We start from the raw sequence: 16,343 nt of genomic DNA, 5'->3' as shown, positions 1-16,343 counted from the left end.
GGCCGGGCCGGGGGCGGTGCTGGCAGCCCTGCCGAGCCGTGCCGAGCCGTGCCGGGCTGTGCTGTGCCGAGCCGAGCCGAGCCGTGCCGCGGGCACAGCAGCATGTCGCCGCTCCGCGTCTGCATCGTGGGCTCGGGGAACTGGTGAGTGCCGCAGCGCGGGACCCCCCTCCCTTCCTTCCTACCTCCCTCCCTTTATCTGTCGCCTTTTTTTCTTCCCTTTTTCCCCTTCCTTCCGTGCCCTCCTCCCCGCTTGAGCCCGGCAGGGTGTCCCCTCGCTGCCCGGGGGGCTCCGCAACAGGTGCCCGGGGGTCTCCATGGTCCTGAAACCTGGCCCTGCCCGCTGGGGTCCCGCCTGCACCTCGGCCCTCCCCCGCTCCGTTACAAGCCATAACCCCGCCGAAAGAGAAGATTGGGAGCCAGGGCAAAAGCTCCGCTTGCTTTTGGGGCCGGGGGCTCTTTGTTTTGTAAGCTAAACGGGAACGGTCAGGATGCTCGCATCCAGTAAATGCCAGTAACAAAGAGCTGCCTGAGCCAATGGGAACTGCACAAGCACGAGGCTACAGTTCGATTTAAGTGTATCACAGCTTGATTTAAGTGTATCACAGCTTGATTTAAGTGTAGCAAGCATGACCAGCCTGGCACCAGGACAGCTAGAGCCCAGAGAGGACCCGAGCTGTGCCTCTGTGGTTGTGTTTGTGGCAGAGCCCAGGCACCTCTCATACAGGCATGGAGCAGAGCGGTGATGCTGCTCGCACTCCTTTGAAAGAACCAGGACACGGGTTTCATTTAAAACCGTGACTTAAACGTACCCTTCACTTCTGTCATCTTCAGCATGTAGTTTTGCATCCTTCTGCAGCATTATAAAAGCATTGAGTCCCCAGCTTATCCCTGCCCACCTTTATAAGAATATACTTGCTACTGCCTGGTTCTTTCTAGCCTGGACAAAAGCACTGCTTGCAGAAGCTCCTTGGCTCTGGCAGACTTCAGTGAAGTCAGTAACCCTGGCTGAATGGACTTCGCATCTTACAGTTTATATAACCTAAGCCCAACCAAACCGAACAACATGTATATGCATGTGCTTGTGATTAGCAAACCCAGCCTCCAGGTAGTTCTTTGATTGTTTTTCTACAAGGAGGGCAAGTTCTTTAAGATTTTTTAAATACCTGACAGCTATGTGGAAGCAAATACCAAAAAAGTCAATAGGTGAGGGAGTGGTTGGTTGCGAGCTTCTGAGAACACAGTGTAGTTACGGTGCGGCTCTGGACCCTCCTGCCTTGCAAAACCAGCCCACAGCTTTTTGAGTCCCCGCACCTGTGACATGCTTCCAAATCATGGGTTCCCCGTGCACATCTCTAACATATGGTCTTTCACAAACAACCCTACAGCCAGGCCTTCCTGGGAAGCCACCATCACACAGCTGGCTCACTGCAGCATCCCCTTCCTTGGCCCTAAGGGACCCATCGCTCCTGCACCCTGCTTCCCTGACTGCCACTGTCCCCAAGTCATTCCAGCGCTTGCTTCCCTCCCTTGCCACACTCCTCTTCCTCGCCTTAAACACAGCCTGCACGAGCTGCTTCTTATTGCTTCCAAGCCCCTCAAGAGCCACGGCTGAACATCTGGGAGTCAGCTTTTACCTTTGATCCGCCAACAATTAAAGACTCAGTTACTCTCTTGCTCTCATCCTCAAGCAAGCATCTCCTGCCTTTTCCCAAGCTGTTCCCTTTCCATAAAACATTCTCAAAAGCCAGTTGGTTGTTTCTTTTTTTATTTTTTTCCTTTTTTTTTTTTTTCTTCTTTTTTTCCATAATGTGTATCTACAAAACTGAAAAGAGCTATGCCCTGGAGATACCGAGACTCCAGCCCAGCAAATCGCTTAGTACTATCTGCTTACTTGTACTACCTGTCTGCCTGGGTTCATCTCTTACTTCCTACCATATGGACAGACTGTAAAATCTTTGTGAAGTAGATAAATGTTGTTCTCTAGTGTTTAAATTACATCTATTCATAGCCTCTATGGCAGTACAGGTAATCTTAGCACAACACGGAAATATGTTTTTCTTTGGCAAACATTGTCTCCTTATATTCCTCCCGAATATTTGTGCGACAGCTCAGATAACTGCACGTGAGGCTTTCCTGCAGCTCAGAAACGTGGCCAACATGTGACACAACATTTTGCAATAGCTAATGTCAGCTGCAGAAGTTCAGCAGGTCACACTGGCTTACTAAGTCAACACTGTCAGGAAACTCATGACTGATGTGGTTAAGTAAAGCAAGTGCCACATTGCATCTTGTAGTTGTCAGCCAGGTACAGGAGGCTTTGCGTTTGTTAATTACGGTCCAGTTATCTGGTTTTAAAAATACGGGTTTATTTCACTGCCTGACCCTTCAGAACCCAAAAGCTCTTCCAATCTAATTAGATTCATTTGGACTCTCCTCAGTGAAGATTCAGCTTGAACTAGGCATATGTCCTTACCCTGCACAGATGGCCAGGCTTTTTACTGAGGTGCATGGAAGGAAAATGAGTCAATGGCCATAAACTGAACTGGGGAGGTTCCAAATGGATATACAGAGGGAGGTGGAAATCTATGAGGATGATAAAGCAGTGGGACAGGTTGCCTAGAGAGCAGCTGGTCCTTGGGGAGTTTTTAAGACTTGAGTGAACAAAGCCCTGAGCAAACTGATCTGAATTCAGTGTTGTTCCCACTTTCGAGACCTCTCGGGATCCATTCCAACCTAAGCAATACTACAATTAAAAAAAAAAAAAAAAAAAAAAGAGGTGGCTGGCTAAGAGAGACTGAAGAAAGATATGATCCTCTTCAAGTACCTAAAGTAGAGAAACAATATCTCTCCCTCTTAGAACAGAAATTCTTAAACTGCGGTAAGATTTCGGTTAGATGTAAGGACAATCTTACTAATGCTAAGGAGAAGGATAGCAAAGCCCTAGGAGGCTGTTGAGGGAAGGGAAAGTATCGGCAGTACCTGAGCTCTGTAAGCCCTCCTCGGAACAGCTCCTGTTAGGAATGGCACAAGTACATTTCCTATGCAAGGGGCAGTTGACAGGGATTAGCTGGTTTCATGGAGGCTTTCAGCTGTTTTTCACCAGTTCCAATGTATGCCACAAATACTTTCATATTTGCATATATAAATCAATGGGTCTTATTTAAATTATTCTTCACCCCTCCCCCTTCCCCCCCAAAAAATTCCCATTGTACCAACAGGAAACCTCCACATAAGAAAGCTTTTTTTCTTAGCAATATGTAAATCAATTCCACCCTGATTCAATGTAATTGGAGAAGAAGAATGATTGGCAGTTTGCACTTACATTTAAAAATGATCCAAGCGGAGTTCTCAGCCATCTATTAATCTTCACTAAAGAGAATTTTGGAGAAATAAAATAGAATGGCGAAGTCTTCATGTGTGTGTCCTTGGTTTTGTTTGCATAAGCAGAGCTCCTCTGCCAAGCCTGTGTAGTCTACTGAGCACTGGCTTCACAGACAAAGCAATTCTTCTTTCCAAGGCTGATTAGCGGTGACTGCAAATTTTAAATGGACCAAATGAAACAGTACGTCAGTTTTTGAACTGCTTAATTGTTTCGTAGAGAGAGTTTTTCCCTGATAACCAGTGAATGCCTTTTAAACATTACACCTTGTCTCCCCAAGATTCCTAGGGAAACCAATCAAAAACAAGGTGATTTATGAAGCTCGCTTTATGCGTGAGATACCTTCATGGGTATCTTGTCAATGGGAGGATGGTTGGACAGAAACATCCAAGCACATTGGCAATGACAGCTCTGCAGAAAGACAAGCTTTACCTACTGAAAGTTGCAAGTCCCAGTCAGGATTTCAGAAGTTAGAGCTGGAACCTGCATCTTTCAACAGAAAATCACAAAAATTTGGTACAGTCACAGGCTATAAAGCACCACCCCCAAAAAGTCACCTTGATGCACATTCTATACACCTTCTAAACGTTTCTACATTGCAGTCTTTTTAGGTTTGTCTTCAGCTTTTCAGAGTGAAAGAGAATGTTGGGGCTCCACTGAGACTGAAGCCCCTTTTTACTCTCCTAAGTGCCTTGTAAATAAATAGCAAAAAAAAAGTCTCTACTTTCAAGAAGTTCTAGTCTAAGGAAAGAAAGAAAAATGGATAGGTGATGCTGGGTGTAAGCGGGGAAAGTTGTTACCATTTTGTAGATAATAAGCGGGTAAAACTCACCTCTCACAAAAGAAGACTACAGCACAACCTGGAAAACGTATTTAGATCTCAAGTCTTAGTGTTTATGTGTAAAAATAACTTTTCTTATTATATTTATGATAGCAAGCCATAATTCCTCCTCAGCTCAGGCCTTGATTGTGCTCACTGTTGGAGAACAGGGGAAGCGAACCAGAACATAAGAAATTTTACAGATAATACAAACATGTGATGCAATTGTACACCTTTCAAAAAATAATAATAAAGGTTTACCCTGGAGATGCTTACATATTTTACACTTACAAAGGACCAGAACAAATTATCCCCCTCCCCCCCTTTTTTTTTTCCTTTATCAATTTGAAAGAAAGCATTACAGCAGCTCAGGATATAGCAAGCAGTCAACGCTGGGAAAGTGAAAATTGATCTCAGTAGGATTTCTTTGTAGTTAAAGATTAAGATGAAACCCTTATTCTTTAATTATTTATTGAGCAATTAGCCTTGTGCAAACCTGTTGCATCAAAAATCGAGTTGAGCCAAGGAAAGCCAGTTACAACATGGCTTCCCTTTGAACCATTCACAACACAGACCTCACTGGACTTCGTCTTGGATGTACTTAAGACTTTTATCTGTTACAGAAAACAACTAAATCCTGTTCATGCTCCTAATTGCAGGTATATCACAAGTGAGTCAGAGAACAAGAACGTCATAACTGGAACCCCTCTTTCAGTTATGTTAGCAAAACAGCCAGTACTTTAAGGTAGTATTAAAGCAAAAAGAAAGACGAGAGAAAATAAAAATCACGCTTTTCTACTCCCGAAATAATTTAAAGTGCATCAAGCGATATTCTCAGTATTTTTTCCAGATTTTTAATTTTCCTCTTGTTAAGAGAATAAGTGAAAGTTCACAAGGCTGCAGTGCTGGATGGTGTAATAAAGTTATTGCCTAAACTGAGATAAAAAATGCTCAGCATGACCAAGAGTAAATGGGATGGTTCAAATATCTTCAGATATTCTGGATCTTGTTACACTGATAATTAGAACCACATCCAAAGAGAAACCACCAGGTTGATTTTTTTTTTTCCTAAAGATAATTTCTTAGTTTTTATATCTTACATAAAATCCTTACTGCAACCGTTTGGTTATTGGTAGGAAATTGGCATCCATTTGTTTTAGATGAGATGCACAAAGACTGGCACAGCAAGATCATTCAGGAGTACTTCACTGCCTGGATTATTTTGGAGTTGGTTTTCAGAAAATCTCAGGATGAAGAGATATTCAATTAGCCTCAGAGTATATTTTTAGTGCTGTTGAGGGCGTATCACACTTCTACTCTGTAATCTTTCTTATGACTTCAGATTCCTTATAACTGTAATGTTTTACCTGGTTCTACTTTTTGTGATATTAAGCTAAGGCTTTTTTTTTGTTGATGTTTGTTTTTTGATGGAGGGTAGTGGATAAAACTTTCGGATAAATTTAGTAGGCAGATGAAGCTTTGTAGCACAGGCCTTTTATGAGTTATTATGTTGAAAGTAACTTGTGGTTCCAATTGGCAAGGAAAGTTTGTGTCCTATCAGTTATTTCTTTCTTTCTTTTTAAAAAGGGGTTCAGCCATAGCAAGAATTGTTGGCCAAAATGTCCAGATGTCCAACAGATTTGATCCTACTGTCAAGATGTGGGTATTTGAAGAGATGATCGATGGAAGAAAACTCTCAGAAATAATCAATCAGGAACATGAAAATGTTAAGTATCTTCCTGGATACAAGATACCTAAAAATGTGGTAAGTTGGAAAAAAAAAACACTGATTTTATTTATTTTAATTTTTGACAAGGAAGGCAACAACTGGCAATCTTTAAACTAGGAAGTAATTCATCGCCTTGTTGTGGTTTGCCACCTAACTCACTCCAGTATTTTAAGTATGAAATATAACTTACTTCTGGGACTTCAGCTCATCTCTTGTCATGCAATTTCAAACATCCAACTGTGTCGAATACTGATACATAATATGCCATCCTCCTCCCCAGCATAAAGCAGCATCTCTCTGTTTGCTATTTCTAGGGCTGTGTATACACAGAGCAGAGAGATTTTTAAACCCACAGCATCTTCTGGATAAAGAGGGGAGGCTACTGCTCTCCCTTCTTCTAAAAAAGGGAATCAACAGCATGGCTAACAAGGAGATGAACAGTGAGCTACCGGTTTTGGGTGATGTCAGGATAGCAACACGTTACTAAATAATAATGCTGCAAGTTCCACCAGAATATAGGGTATTTAATTTTTAATTCATTTACATTTGAAATACCAAATTATACCTCACTATTTAATCAGCTTGGATCATTTAGAGCTACTGAAGCAAGCAAAGTGAGGCTTTTGGGCTGTTCAAGACTTTACCAAACGACAGAGCTCTGTGAATTAAAGAAAGTAGCACTGCATTTCTAGAATAGCCGTAGTTGTAAAAGGAAGTTCAGATGCCGCACGTGGTGGGTCTCCTTGCTTGGAGAGTGGTTATATTTAGAACCACATTTAGTGCTGGGATTGCAGTTTTGCACTCCCATGGCTTGAACTTGGCATGCAGCTCTCCTGGGTTCAAACTGAATTGCCGCTGTTATTTTCACAGTCCTGTAACAGATCAACAAGCTTGTTTTCCTCACTTGAGAGCAGCCTCATCCTACCTATAACAAAGCCTCTGAGACTTTACCAGCTGAAATCAGCTGGTTGCAGTAAGCCTGGAGGGAGGGCCCCTCACATCTTCAGCTCCGAGGAAAAAAAATATTTTTCCTCGTATTGTTTTTCTACATTTTGGAGAGACAGAAAGGCTGTCTGTACAGTGCTATGGGCGCGGTCCTGGCCTTGCTTTGCTATTTGCCTTTAGAAGCAGCCTTGCTGGTAGCAGCACTGATTCTTCTGTAAGGAATCATACTTGCTCTAAGGCTGAGACTAAGGGCAATATTTTCTGATTTTAATAGCAAACTTAAATTCACCTGCCGTTTCCTTTGTAACCTGGCTTTATTTGTTCTGAGTCACACTAGCATTGAGAGGAAGCTACAGCTTGCTGATTATTAAGGATGTCGCAGGAATGGTGTAATCCTGCAAGGTGTGAGAATTGTTGCCTGGTGTGAGGGGCTCATTTCCATTGTTCCACTTGTCCCAGGTGGCGGTACCAGATGTGGCTGAAGCAGCAAAGGGGGCAGACATCTTAGTATTTGTTCTACCACATCAATTCATCGGACGGGTCTGTGAACAGATTGCAGACCAGATAAAACCTGGAACATTTGGGATTTCACTGATCAAGGTAAGTTGTTCTCTCCACAAGAATCAATGTGTAAAGAGTAAATAAATACGTTCAATTTAGGGATAGGAACTCCAGCCCTTGCTGCATGCTCTGTGTGAGTATGAGCATTTCTTTCTGCAAGAGTTAAAGCCTCCAAGCCTCCAATAGTCCTTCCACCATTCATGTGACCGGAGGGGAAAGGATTGGGCAACCCTACTGGGTTAAGAGTAACCATTCTTGTCTCCCATCTTTAGCCTGGATCAGTTCCCACTTGGACCAGCACAGGGGTGAAAATGCACAGAGAGAGGGCTGCATAAACTGGCGCAGCTGCCAGAAAAAAATATTCTGACTACAGCCTCAGTTAACTCATACCTGGGCAGAGCACTGGGTCTGAGCAACCAGCCTGAGTACATGCAAAGCTGTTCATGGCAACATTAAAACTGCACCGTATCATCAACAGTTTTGCAGAACTGAAGCAATTTCAATTTGTAATGAAATGAGCAATCTGTTTTTGAAGGTTAGAGATGCCAGGTTATCATAACTTTAAAAGGAATTAATATTTATAAGAGAATCTCAAACTAAAAGCTGGAGGCAAAGTGTAGCAATATAGTCTACTGCTTCTTCTGTTGATTGTGTTACAGGAAGCATCCTATTTAAAATAGGAATGAAATAAATTTAATTCAAGTTTTCAGATTGGAATATTGGCTCCTCCTTTTTTTTTCCCCCTATAGAAATGATATCTTGCATGCAGCAGTACGCAGAGGAGGGGAGGGGAAAGAAAGGAAATTCATGGAAATTTACTTCTTTCTTAAGCTCCAAAAAAAAAAAGTGACAGTTCAGTATACCTTTTAATACCAATGAAGCACTCAGATTAATACTTAAGATCTTGCTAAAAAGCCACTGCTTGTAAGCTTAATTTAAAAGTATGGTTCCTTACCACAGGCACTTAACACAAGGGAAAAATGCAGCTTAAAAAAACCCTCAGGGCAGTAGTGTTGGGTGTGAGGCCTGTGGCAGGGTTAACTCAACTGCACCTTCTCCCTGAAATTTAGTTGAGTTTGCAGAACATTTGTACTAATGGCTAACGCTAGTGAATATAAGATCTGAATTCTTCCAATTAGAACCAGGGAGACCTGCAGGCAATAGGACACCTCCTGCTTTACCAGTGCTTTGCTGCTGTTATTTTCCTGTTCTAATAACTTTGACTATCGTCTTTTATTCAGGGGATTGATGAGGGTCCTGAAGGCCTGAAGCTCATATCTGACCTCATTCGAGAGAAACTGAAAATAGAAATCAGTGTGCTTATGGGGGCCAACATAGCCAAAGAAGTGGCTGATGAAAAGTTCTGTGAAACCACCATTGGTAACTATTCCAAAGGGCAAATTATAGCCGCTATCTTCAGTTTGGCTTCACCTGGGGCTGGGAAACACGATAGGGCCTAGAGACAGCCAAGGGACCACACTGCATGCTGAACTCATTCAAGGAGGCAGCACAACTTCCAGGGAGTTTGGTGCTGGCAGGGTCAGATTGCAAATGAGAGCAGGTTTCAGTACTGAGAACCGTTCGCTAATTTCATCCATTAAAAAATTGCAGCTTACTCCTATTCCTGTAGGAGTTATCAAAAGCCACCTGTCTGCACAGCCCAGTGCTGAGTAACTAGGCAGTGATACACTATGTAGTTTAGCTAGAAATGCGTAATCAGAATCTCCTATGTGCTCACACCCCCTGAGGTGTATTTCTCCATCTTCAAATGTCCTTGTTTCAAAAAGCAGCAGTAACATTCTGTTCTTCCCTCTCATTCGGGCTGCTTGCCAAGGCACAGCCTCAGATGCTCCCGGAACTGGGTCTGACCTGACTTGGAAAGTTTGGCCAGCAGCTTTTAAAATCCACTTGATTTTTGACTTGCTTTTTGAAGTCGGCAGATATTAAAGTTACATTCTTCAATAGCTAGCGAAGATAAAGGTTGTTATTGCAATACTGCTCCATTGCTGTCCAGAGGTTATAGGGAAAACCATACCATTTGCTGCTGGCAGAGAAACTAGACACAAATAGGACTAGACATGGTTAGGGGAGTTGAGCAATATTCATTTTCTTGGGGATGGTTCAGTTTCTGCTGGCCCAGTTTTAACCCATGCCATGATGATGACTTTGGAAAGAGGCATGCTTGCCCCTTGGCTTGTGGGGCCTCAAAGTGTTTCTGCATTTGGAAAGCAACATAGCCCAGAAACAGTCACCTCAAAGAAAACCCTACCATTAGTTATTTTTAAAAGATGAGAAACAAACACAAAGTTTCTCATGAGGTGGGGCAGAAACCCCAGAGCCACCCACAGTGGTGTTACCCTAGAACCCCTCCAGGAGCAACAACTGGAAAAAGCTACAGAGCCTTGCTGCTGAGCTTTCTCTGAAAGAAACAAGACTGCCTCGCATAAAAACAAGTGAAACTCCATTCAAAAATCTTTGCCTGTTGGCCAAGGGCTCTTTGGATAAAGTCAACCTTAACCACTTCATCAGTCAGGGCTTTCTACCCTTCCTCTCACTACCTAGGGCTAGCGCTGTGATGACATGATACATGACCCTGGTAGAATTGGTAACAAAATTGCTCCAGCAGAGCAAACGTTCCACTTCATTATCAGTGGATCTCCTCGTAACTGGGAATTAATTTGGCATTAATCATTTTCTCCCCACAATAATACTTAGCAATTATAGCTTTTTACATTTTCAAAGGAACAATTATACTGGGGTGCTGTACAAAGCAATCTGTAAATATTATCCTGTTAAACCTGCAGTAGGGTGGTGCAAGGATTGTGGTGACCAGCTCATGCTCAAAGTGCGAGTCGCAGTAGCCCCTGTGGCTCCAGGGCAGGGCAGGGCAGGGCGAGTTGAACACCGGTTGGCGCAAAAACCCTGAGGAGTCTCATTTTTAATTAGGTCCGCCTCAGTTTAATCACTTGCAAGGTTTGTGGTTATACAAGCTCCCTCAGGCAGACATCTGCACTAGGGGCTGTCTACTTTTAAGCTCTTCAAAACATTAGTAAGCAATACTCAGTCCATGTACAAGGACTTCAATATATTCACCCTGGCTTCCAGCAGCAGTGTTATTTCCAGTTACTGGGACCACAAAACCTAAGTGGTCCCTAGGACCTTACTTCGGGTTTCAGTTAGTTGTGCATACTAATGTCACTTAAACATTACAAATGCTCTAACTTTCATCTTTCCTTCCCGCAGGGTGCAAAAATGAAAACCAAGGGCAGATCTTTAAAGAACTAATGCAGACCCCCAATTTCAGGATTACCGTGGTGCCTGACGTTGATACAGTGGAGATCTGTGGAGCCTTAAAAGTCAGTGATTTCAAACTATTTTGTTTTTATTAGGGCTAAATTCTACCCTTACCTGAGTCTTCTGTAAGCCATATGGTCTAATGTTAGTCCTACCATTGTAGGATTGAGTGAGCACAGACAAGACATGTAGTTCACAGGCCAGCTTTCCAATCTGAAAAAAAAAAAAAAAAAAATTGCTGGCAAAACATTTCAGAATAGCCATATTTTAACTTATCGCTCACCTCTGCTTCTGAGGGCATAATTTAATCCCCTATATTTTCTTATGTTGTACATGCATGGAACAAAGTCTTTTACTATGTACAGTAATTCCGCTAATAACTTATTTTCACAGTTCAAGTAGCAACCCACTAGCAAGTTTGCCTTAGAAGCACCATTCAGTGTTGGAAGCACACCCGTACAGTGTTTAGCCACGTCCACATACAGATCCCAGACTAGGTCAAAAGAAATACCAAAACCATCAAGTTTCCATGGCAGGGGCACTTTAAGATTTAGGGGTTGTTTTTCTTAAATGTGTCAAAAGTGTCTCCAGGCTACAATCTTTGTAGTTTGCATAAGTTCAGCCATTTGTACTTTAATGATTCACCTTTCTTTGGAGGAGGGATTACCAGCTAGTAAAGAACAGGTCCCATTTAACCCAGATATGAACAGATTATTTACATAGAAATAACCAAAGACTTTGCTTTCATCTACAGACTGGAACTGGGAGTAGTGGAGGGCATAGAGAGATGAGAAGTTGGTTCTGTTTTGTGGAAAATGTTTGTTCTTCCTGAAATCATTCCTTTTGCTAAAACAAACAAACAAAACAAACCTGCACTGGGGCACATGCATGCCTGGGAGTAAATATTTCAATGGCAGTACTACCAACCTATAACTCAAATGAAATGAGCTATGCTTCTTCAAGGGACTGCAAGCTGGGGGATGAGGAGGGACGTATGCAGGGCAACACAAGGATGTTTAGGATCTGAAGACAGTTGTTTAGATCTGTAGAAAATGTAAATTCTACTGACCACTCTTGCAGGCAAAAACAAGGTTTGATCTATTACAGCATCATTATGTGGAACCAATAACTGTTTAAGCTACAGGCCAACAGAAAAAAGATAGAGGCATGTCCTCACTGAGAATGGTTTAAACAGTTAAAACAGAAAGGTCAGCAAGCTCCAAGTTGGAAGTAGCAGAAAAACAAAACATTAATTGCATGCATGCTACATGATTGCAATGTTACAATATTAAACAAGCTGCTCTGCCTTTTGCCCACTGGAATAACTTTGCAAAGTGGATACTTTATAAAATCTTTTATAGTCTAGCAAATTTTCTTCAACTGTAATGAGACATCTGCCTTCTTCATAACAAACTCATAGCCTCTGCGAATTGAACCTGGGGTCTTATTCCAGTGAACAAAGTGCAGACAGATTGATGGAATTTTCTTAAAGTTTGATGTACAATGATGAATTGCATGTCTTATCTGACAATTTCCTTTCATTCTCTATGCACTAAACTGTTTTTAGAACATTGTAGCAGTAGGAGCTGGGTTCTGCGATGGACTGAATTATGGTGATAACACAAAGGCAGCAGTTATACGTTTAGGCCTTATGGAAATGGTGGCCTTTGCCAAGATGTTCTGCAGGGGACCAGTATCAATAGCCACTTTTCTGGAAAGCTGTGGAGTTGCTGACCTAATCACTACCTGCTACGGAGGACGCAACAGAAAAGTAGCGGAAGCCTTTGCACGCACAGGAAAAGTAAGGAGGATTTTGAAATATTTTAAACTAAAAAAAATGAATTCCTGTGTTTTAAAGTAAAAAAAAAAAAAAAAAGAAAGAAAAATCCTGTGTAACGATACAAAGGCATCATTAGCTTTTTACCTTCTCAGTAACTGCTGGTATGGCAGCAGGATTTCCTCTGATGCAAGTAATCAGTCTCCTCTCTTTTAGTCCATAGAGCAATTGGAGGATGAGATGCTGAACGGACAAAAACTACAAGGTCCTCAGACTTCGGCTGAAGTCTACAAGATTCTGAAACAGAAAAGTCTGCTTGATAAGTAAGTGTTTTGATTTAAAAAGACAAACAAGGGAAACACCTGACTCAACAGGCATCACCAAGAATTATGAGTGATTCATAAACACGAGTCCCATTAAGGTTAACTACCCCATCATTTCCGCAACAACCGGTTGCTACATCTTGGGCCACCATTAAACTTAGCAAGACTCCTCATTACTGTGATCAGTAGAATGGGATGAAGGCAAAACAGTGTTAAAAGAAACAAGCCACAGACGTATAAGACACCAAGAAAGTCCAAGGGAGCTACCTAGATATCACTGGTCCACCCTGAACAAGATTGATGCACGCTTACAGAGTAAGTTTAGGAACATGATCAAAGGGTTTCTCATTCTCAGTATGTCAGCACTGCAGCTTGCAGCAATACTGCTCTCAGTGCAAATACGAACTAAATCATCTCAGTATAAAATTCAGGAGTATGCTTACAATCAAAAAAACTGTATACAAATTGATGTCAGCACATATTATATATTCACTGCTCTGGTTCCACAAAAGAAGCTGAAATAAACTACTTCTAATTGTTTGGGGAGAGAGGTAATAAGATTATTCATAATTTGAAGCCTTTGTCTCAAGTTATACAAAGGAAAGATTAAACTTTCCCTCCATCTTCTAGCCTGATCTATGTTAGTATTATATATAGAGGTCAAACACTACTAAACAAATACTTTTAAAAATGTTAGAATATTAACAGATAAAGCAGAATATAAAAAGAAAAAAAAAAAAGCTTATTTTGACAGGATGTACACCTATGTCAAAACTTAATCTAATGAGTATCCCTGTAATTACTGCCAATTACAGACTCAGCTCCACGTCATTCAGTGATATCATTTATACCACATAATAATGGTAAGACAGCTTACAAGTGTGCTGTTGTTTTGTTTTTTTTAAACACCTTCAAGCCAAGAAAAGGAAATCATTAAGACATTTCCATTGTTTTGAGTCCTTTTTAGCCTTTTAGATATCAGTTATGAATACAAATAATGCATGCATTTTGCACACAGAAGGGAAAGGGTGATATCCACCTCGAGATTTTTTCAGTGAATGAAAACACTAGATAACAATTTTGTCTCCAAAACAGATTTTCTGTTGTCACCTTCTCTGTGCCCCTCCCCCCAAATTGCCCTTAAATTCCTCTTCATTGTCCTAACTTCATTCCTACTGCTTTTTTTTTTTCCATCTACAATTTACAGTCTTTCAGTCAATGCAAACAACAAAAAAGAACTATTTTTCCCCCCACTATAAACAAAATGGATTTTTATGTAAACTTGAAAAACTATTTTTACATGCTTCTTTTAGGTTTCCATTATTTACAACCATCTACAAGATCTGCTACGAGGGTAGATCGATCCAGGATTTCATCTCATGTCTGCAAAACCACCCAGAACACATTTAGAAGTTTGCTCTCCTCATCTGGTTGTGCTCTCATCTTTTCAGGACTTCTATCCACTCCACAGCAAATAAAGTAGACAAATAGGTTGTGTGGCAATGCTTGCTGTAAAAGCAACACAGAATGTATTTCAGTATCCTCTTTCTGGGGGTGAAAATCTGCCTTTCAGTACCATATCCGAGAACAGAAATTGAATGTAGAAGTGTAACAGACTTTGATTTGAGTTAGCAATTTAAGCATTTGCCTACAGTTACTTTCATGTTGATTTCCAACAGTGCCCATCGTAATTTTCGTAACAGGAGTTAATTAACGCGCATGAACCTCAGCATTGTGCCTACTGATGTTAGTTACAGAACAGCACAAGACGCTGAAAAGTTGAAGATCAAAAGAATTACAGATAAAGTTCTTACAGCAGTAAGATCCAGTCACATAGGCAAATATGGGTTTTCATAATTCTTCTCAAACACAAATAGCATAATATTTTGTATTTGGTGACATTTAGTCCTTCCTTGTTTTTGTTTCAAAGTGTAAGCCACTTTGGAAAAATAGGTATTGTTACTGTGCTCAGACATACGTGAATGTTTAGCAGATGTATAAATAAAGCAGTTTAAGGGGTTGTGGTGGGGAAGGAAAGAAGGGCTTTTTAAATTATTATTATTCAGGACACTAGGGATTTTCAGTAGTGATCTGACTTTCATTGTACTTACTGTATTCTGTTGAAATACACAGAAAAAAAATGGAATAACCAAATACATTTATGTGAGCGTTAGGATTTCTGAGCAAGCATAACCCACTAGTATTTATACTAGCTTGGGGAAAACTGAAGAAGAAAATGATGACTAGTATGCACGCACAGCTCAGCTTGTATCTTGTATCACACTTAAGGATGTAAGAAGCAGCAGTGAAACACCCTCTGCATTACTTGACTTTTTATACGTACATGAAAATGACCGCTACAGACGCACAGAATTCCTATAAAATTGTATTTGAAACCTGGCTACATTTCAGCGCTACCAGGAAGCTCCACTGGACTGACATCAGTGCAACTCCAAGCATCTTTCCACAGACCGCAACAAACAGACTAATTCCCTGATCCTGCTGTCGCTTAAGCAATTTATCTTACACGCTGCACTCCTGAAGGGAGAGACCTCTAACTATGTCTGAATTTTACACACAAACTGGTTCCTAGACCAGTTTAATTTTGCTACCAATGGCATTAATTTTAGAAACATAAAAGTTTTTAAGCTAACTATATTGGGTAATTTTACATACCTGATGTTTTTCAGAGTTAAAGCCATCTATGAAATAAACAGTGTCACATTTTCTAAGCTTTAATACCCTGTTGAAAATACTTGTATTTAGAGAGAATGCAAGCAAACAGGAAGAGTAAGCTACTTTTGTTTCATCTGATTTTCCAAAACAGCAAGTGTTTTTTTAACCTCTCTGTATTCACTGACATTGTTTAGAAAAAAGAAACACATTATAAAATCCTCTCCACTCTATATGTTAAGAGGAATGTTGTTGTCTTTCACATTTATCAGTTCTATATATATATGTATAAAAATATTACTTATAAAAATAAATAATTTTTAAAATCTGTTTTCAAGCTAGCAAATCTAGCTCTGGTACCAGAAACAGTGGCTGTAGCATCCACTGCTCTTCAGTGGAGATCAGGAAGGTAGCCCACGTGAAGACTCAGCTGGAGGAAGAGAACTGCCTGTTCGTGGCTAACAGCTCAGGGCTCTGCAGGGCAACGGAAACATTCCTTCAGCTGAAATGGGAACCACATGGCCAAATCCTTTATGCAGAATTAGGGGAAAAAAAGAAAACAAAAGTCATGACCTTTCATTTCAAGTAAGAAAGCCAGATATGTAATTCTTAAATATCAAATATATCAGGATGGGATAAAGAATTCAAAAACCCCCTTGCTTCCCAGGCAGGCTGAAATTCTCATAAGTGATTTACGAGCTATTAATACAGAACATTTTACATTAAAGGTATCAAACAGTTTAATAAAGTGGTCAACAAATGCAGGTTTGATGTAATTTCATTTTCAAAGTTCTCCCAAAATAAATTACTGTTCTAATAGTGGTCCGTTATTGTGCTTAT

At 40.9% G+C, this 16,343-nt stretch overlaps 1 protein-coding gene across 1 annotated transcript; it reads left to right on the top strand.

Annotated features, from left to right (window-relative positions):
- On the top strand, positions 1 to 16,325 carry LOC309879515 (glycerol-3-phosphate dehydrogenase [NAD(+)], cytoplasmic-like). The gene is made up of 8 exons (XM_082763270.1): positions 1 to 143; positions 5,789 to 5,966; positions 7,335 to 7,475; positions 8,678 to 8,816; positions 10,680 to 10,792; positions 12,298 to 12,531; positions 12,724 to 12,830; positions 14,144 to 16,325. Exons 1-8 carry the CDS (start codon positions 103 to 105, stop codon positions 14,238 to 14,240), a joined length of 1,050 nt encoding a protein of 349 aa, XP_082619396.1. The 5' UTR covers positions 1 to 102; the 3' UTR covers positions 14,241 to 16,325.
- Positions 16,326 to 16,343: the final 18 nt, after the last annotated feature.

The sequence above is a fragment of the Aythya marila genome, assembly GCF_965140915.1.
Source record: "Aythya marila genome assembly, chromosome: 6".
Lineage (NCBI taxonomy): Eukaryota > Metazoa > Chordata > Aves > Anseriformes > Anatidae > Aythya > Aythya marila.
Note: the sequence above shows the minus strand (reverse complement) of the source record. Positions and strands in the feature narration are given on the sequence as shown.